General features: G+C 37.5%; 1 protein-coding gene across 1 annotated transcript; it reads left to right on the plus strand.

The window, feature by feature from the left end:
- Nucleotides 1-276: 276 nt before the first annotated feature.
- Nucleotides 277-649, plus strand: LOC102552244 (keratin-associated protein 20-2-like). Its single transcript, XM_006248105.5, has one exon. It carries the CDS (start codon nucleotides 347-349, stop codon nucleotides 515-517), a length of 171 nt encoding a protein of 56 aa, XP_006248167.1. The 5' UTR covers nucleotides 277-346; the 3' UTR covers nucleotides 518-649.
- Nucleotides 650-6,000: the final 5,351 nt, after the last annotated feature.

A 6,000-nucleotide genomic window follows, 5' to 3' on the forward strand; every position in this document is an offset into this window, starting at 1 on the left:
AATGATTTGTATTGTGGCACAGTAGAGATTCATGAGTATTAAATAAACTAAATATAGAATGAGGCATTGTTTGAAACTACATCCAGATTTTCACATTAAAGCCTCATGATCTGACCTTGGGATCCTAACATATGAGCGCAATTATCTCAGTTATGCAGCGTTGTTTGGCCAGTAAACTATGGCACCCTGATGATTTCTGAAGCATAGAAGAGACTTGTGTGATGTCATAATGCCTGTGGCTTTTGCCACCAAGCATCCAGGTATATAAAAGCCCTTGGCAGTTGGTTACATCCACACTCCAGAAACATACTGCTTATCTTCCTCTGAACAGTTCACTTCTGACAACATGTGTTACTATGGTGGATACTATGGAGGCCTGGGCTATGGCTATGGAGGCCTAGGCTGTGGCTATGGTTGTGGCTATGGCTGTGGCTATGGCTGTGGCTATGGTGGCTATGGTTATGGCTGCTGCCGCCCACTGTGCTGTAGAAGATACTGGTCCTATGGTTTCTACTGAGGATATTATACAGTTACACAGCCTTTCTAACCAGAAGACTTTCCAAGGGTTTTCATACCAGGAACTCAAATTGTCTTCAAAAATTTTAACTTTATGACAAAATATCTAAAATATAATTGAAATGCAACACAATCATCTAATTCCTCATCTGAATTTGGACTGTGATTATGTTTTTTGTTATCTTCACTATACTCTGTAAAATGATTTCATGTTTTACTCTCAATCTTTGTAACAAAAATATGTATCATCAAATAACTAAATGATTAAATTGTACAAAACAATTTCTGTGTGCTCTGTGCTTTTGTATCTGCTTAGTCACATAGTTGGACATGGTTGTGGGAAAGTGGAAGGGTACTGAAAGAGAGGAAGTTAGAGAGGGATGGGAAATCAGGAGGTAAATAAAGAAGGACATGAGGAAGTTAGATAAGTTAGAGATGTTTCAGCATTCATCTACAGATGGACATTTAGTCATTTAAAAAACAACTGTTATAAGTAATGTGACAATATGCATGGTAGTGTGCCTATTTTTTTAAGATGCAGTAATTTTCATCTGATTGTATAAGAAGCACTATGACTTCTAGATAACCTATCACTTCCCTATATATTTTCAAACATGTCACATGCTCTCTTCTGTCATGACTGTACCAAGTAATCGTCCCAGTAACAATGGAAGAGGGTGCACTTTTTTCTACATGCTCAGCAACATTCATCTTTCTTCTTTCTAATATTACTTATCTAACTGTTGTGGGCTAAAATATCATCTTTTTTATTTGAGTCTTTGAGATATTAGTGATGGAAAAGATTCTTCTGTCCACTTGTCTATCTGACTCTTTGAAAAACACCTGATTTAAAAATCAGCTCATGTTAACATTCATTTATATCATTTTGACTATTTAATTTAGCTGTGTACATCCCCCAAATGTGCATTAATCCTCCTCCTGATATATTTGTTTTCTTTATTTGTGTACAACATCTTTTTATACAATCGATGGTTCTGTTTTATAGATCTTCCTTAGTTTGATTAATGACAATTGGCTATTTTCATGTTTATGTTTGTAACACCTGTATTTGTATATGTGCAGCTACAATTTCAGTTGCTACTTCATAGACATTGGTCATTTTACAGTTATGCTTCTCATTACACACTTCTTTCCCCTTACCCCTCCCCTCCATTCATGTCCTATGTATTACATTAGTCTCTTGTTTTCCATTTCCATTAAGATTTTTGTTTCTCATAATGTCTATTCTAGTTTCATGAACTTTTATATAAACTCAGACACACATACAATTTAGACATTGATTATGTGTATGACATAAGCCTTGTAGTATCTTTCCTTTTGAAAAATTATGGTTAAAATGTTTTGTACTTTAAAATATTTGTATTGCTCACACAAATTTTGGGCCAGCATTACCCTAGCATATTTTGCAGACAGGACCAATTGTAGGTCAAAGGGTTGGAGGCTGGGTTCATGTTTATGGTTCTCTTTTTGTAGTTTGAATAATGCCTTCCTGTCTCAAAGATACTAAAACAAAGCAGGTTCCATGTAGTCACTAGCTCTGTTTCCCCATATTCAGTGAGTCGTGTGGGTGCTATTCTTGGCAATGAGGCCCAATTATTAGATTGAGAGTAACTCTTTGTCTTAGCAATAGTGTGTTTTATTTGGGGCACTTTCATGCCCCTCCTTGGCCAACAGTTCAAGTGAATGCAATCCAGACTCAGGACTAGAAGCCTCATTTGGTGATAAGTGGTGACCAGTTGAGAATTTGTATCCCCAATTTTGAGGAGGCCTCATTATAATCCCCTTTATATATTCTAGGAAGTTTCTAGTATAGTAATTTTCCACATTGTCTCTGAAATGCCCCTCAATTCCTCCTCCCCCTCTCTTTCTTTCTCTTTTTCTCCACATTAACTTCTTCTACCCTATCTCTCCTTCTACTCGCTACCTGATACTGCCCTGTCCACCCTTACCTGGCCCCATTCTGCTCATAAAATCTATTTTATTTTTCCCTCCCAGAGAAATCTTTGTTCTCCCCACCCTTGAAATTTTCTCTATAACTAACCTCTCTGGGTCTAAAGATTGTAGTTTGGTCATCATTACTTAAAAGTTAATATCCACATATAAGCAAATACATACCATATTGATATTTTTGGGTGTGAGTTCCATCAATAATTTCTGAGTTGGCTTGAGGCTCAGTCTATGAAACAGATCCTATAACTGTCACTGCTTGGGTAACCAAGGTATTCCAGAGACCTAGGGTGAAACCAAACACCACTGGTCTAAACATTTTTGCAATGTATCAAAAAATTACTCCTATTAATACTCAGATCAGTGCCTTATCCAGTCACCATCAGAGAGGCTTCCTTAGGCAGCAGATGGCAACAGATTCAGACAGATATAACATTGAGAAAGGGTCTAAATGAGATATCTCCATAAAATCCCTCTCTTCAGAATTCAGGGAACCACGTGGAAGAGAAGGCAGAAAGAATATAAGAGCCAGAGAAGATGATGATGACACCAGGAGAACCAAGCCCGCTGAATCAACTAAGCAAGGTACATATGAACTCACAGAGACTGAATCAGCAAGCTAAAGGTCTACACAGGTCTCCACTAGGACCTCTGTGGACATATTATAGCTATTAGCTTAGTATTTTTATGGGACTCCTAAGAAAGAGTGTGTCACTGATTATTTTTCTTAATTATTTTTGTTTGCTTGTTGTTGTTTGATTTATATCATTTTCTCAGATATTATATCCCAACTGCAATTTTCCTTCCCCTCAAGCCTTTTCCCCACTCCCCAGATACTCTTGCTCTCTCTCCTCTCAGAAAAGTGCATTATCCCATGGACATCAACCTAACATGGCAGAGCAAGCTACAATAAGACCAGTCACATACCATCTCATCAAGGCTGGACAAGGAAGCCCAGGAGGAGGCAAACAGTCTCACGAATAGGCAAAAGAGTCAGGTTCAGCCCCTTCCCACTGTTAGGATCTCAACAAGAACACCAAGCTACTCAGCCATAATATATTTGCAGAGAACCTAGGTCAGCTCCCTGTAGGCTCTCTGATCTCTACAAGTTCCCATGAGTCCTAGTCAGTTGAGTCTCCATGAGGGCCATGTTCTCCTCCCTGATTCCTCTGTTTCCTATGATGCTTCCTTTCCTTCTTTTGGTTTCCTATGATGCTTCCTTTCCTTCCTGTGGTCTCCTATGATGCTTCCTTTCCTTCATCTGGAAGATTCCCCAAGCTCTACCTACATGTTTGAATGTGCTCTGTATCTGCTCCTATCAGTTGCTGGATAAAGTCTTTCTGGTTTCTCTGATAATGATGATAGGCTATAGTCCCAGAATACCTGGCAGGAAGGACAAACTGAAAGTCAAAAGTCTCATGGCTGTGTTGGTGTCCTAATCCCTCCACTTGAGGCCTTGCCTGGTTATAGAAAATGACTAATTCAGGCTCTGTGGTCACTGATTCTTGTACCTGCTCTTGGGAATCTTTTCCTCTTTTTTGATTGCTATATTCAAATTATACACAGTGGCTTTTGCTTTGTCTTATCACATTTTATTTTGTCATGTTTGATTGTTATCTCTTAGAGAATTATTCTTTTAAAATGACAGAGAGAAATGGAATGAATTGAGAGCTGATGAAGGTGAAGAGGAACTTGGAGGTGTAGATGGAACAAACTCTACAATCAAGACATATTATGAGGGAAAAGAATAAATGAAAAATTGCATCAACTGGAAAGTACATGCAAGGAATTTTGAAACTAATCACTCCCTGGACCCCTAATCTTTCCATCACTCTTTCCATCCAACTTTGAGATTTCTATTTTTGTAACCCCACCCATAGAGTTCAATTTGTATTTTCCAGCTTGTCTTGGGATTGGAGCCTGCTCTGGTGTGTGTCTAGACTACCAAAAGTCATATCATTAACAAAAACTGATCCTTCAGCAGAGATCAAATGCTAAATGCATCTACTCCATCCATGCTAGAGTTTTCTTTTTTTTCTATTGGGAGTTTGCTCAGGTATTATGCATATTGTCACAATCACTGTGGGATAAAATGTCTGCTTACCATGTTGTGTCTTGAAAAATCTCCCTTGAGGTCATTCATCACCTCTAATATTTACACTCCTCCTGTTCCCCTTCTACAAAGGTCTGTGAGTCTGTGGAAGGTAGTATGGTGTGCATGTCCAATTTAGAATGAAGAACATCACCTACTTTTAAATGCACAGTTTGAACAGTATGTCACTTTGTTGACTGCCATTCACAGCAAAAGCTTCCTTGACTGGGTTTATGGGATATATTGATCTATTGGCATAAGGCAGTAGCAATCATTTAAATGGTATGCCCATTTCACAGGATAATTAGTACTTAGTTCTCCTCTTGGACATGTGACCCTTTGGGTTTTTTTTCTTTTTCTTTTCTTTTCTTTTTCTCGGAGCTGGGGACTGAACCCAGGGCCTTGTGCTTGCTAGGCAAGTGCTCTACCATTGAGCTAAATCTCCAACCCCCGACCCTGTGGTTTTTAAAATTTTTTAAATATACTTAGTCTTTTACTATTTCTGCAAGTGTTGGAATGGAAGACAGAAGAAAAGATATAAAACTGAATTTTCTCCTTCCACTATATGAGATGCTCTGATCAAACTCAGGTCCTCGGGTGTAATGATGGTATGTGGCTTTATCAACTGAGCTATCTCATAAACCCAGCATTTTATTTTCTCAGTATGGCTTATTTTGCTTAACATAATTACAAGTAGTACCTATCTAGGGGCAGGGGTATAATTTTCATAAGAAACTTGGATATGGAATGACAATAATACACTATTCATGCATTTGCAGAATCCAATTCCATAACATGGAAATGGCTGTTTACTTAAGCAATACACAGATTTCATACAATCTCCATCAAACTTCCAACTAATTCCTTAACAAAATTTGACAACATAATACTAAGAGAACTATGAAAGCACAAAATGACATTAATACCCAAATAATACAAAGAAGAAAGGAAGAGGCTGGCCCTGTCACAGAACCTGATCTCAAATTATACCACAGAGCCATAGTAACAAAAATGAAATGACAATATCACAGAAAAAAACATACAGAAAATTTGAGAAATATGTGTAAATAAAATACTTTCAGATTAAAACCAAAATATGTTAATGTAAATGACAACTATCATCAGGTTACCAATAAGAACAAATAACCACACCATTCTTCATTAGAGAGGCTTAGTGAATGCATTCCTCCTGATAGAATTATTCTACAATAACAAAGCAAACAAAGAAAAGAGAACACAAAGACCCTTTATCTACAGGGTATTTCAAAACAGACATAAAATATCAGAGAGAGCTATTTTAATGATTTGTATCGTGATACAAAAAAGGTTTTATAAGTATTAAATAAAATACAAACACAATTGGGCAGCCTTAAAGGCAGTAGCAGAACTTCATGTTAAAGCCCTGTGATTTGACCATGAGATCC

This window comes from Rattus norvegicus, chromosome 11 (genome assembly GCF_036323735.1).
Source record: "Rattus norvegicus strain BN/NHsdMcwi chromosome 11, GRCr8, whole genome shotgun sequence".
Classification (NCBI taxonomy): domain Eukaryota; kingdom Metazoa; phylum Chordata; class Mammalia; order Rodentia; family Muridae; genus Rattus; species Rattus norvegicus.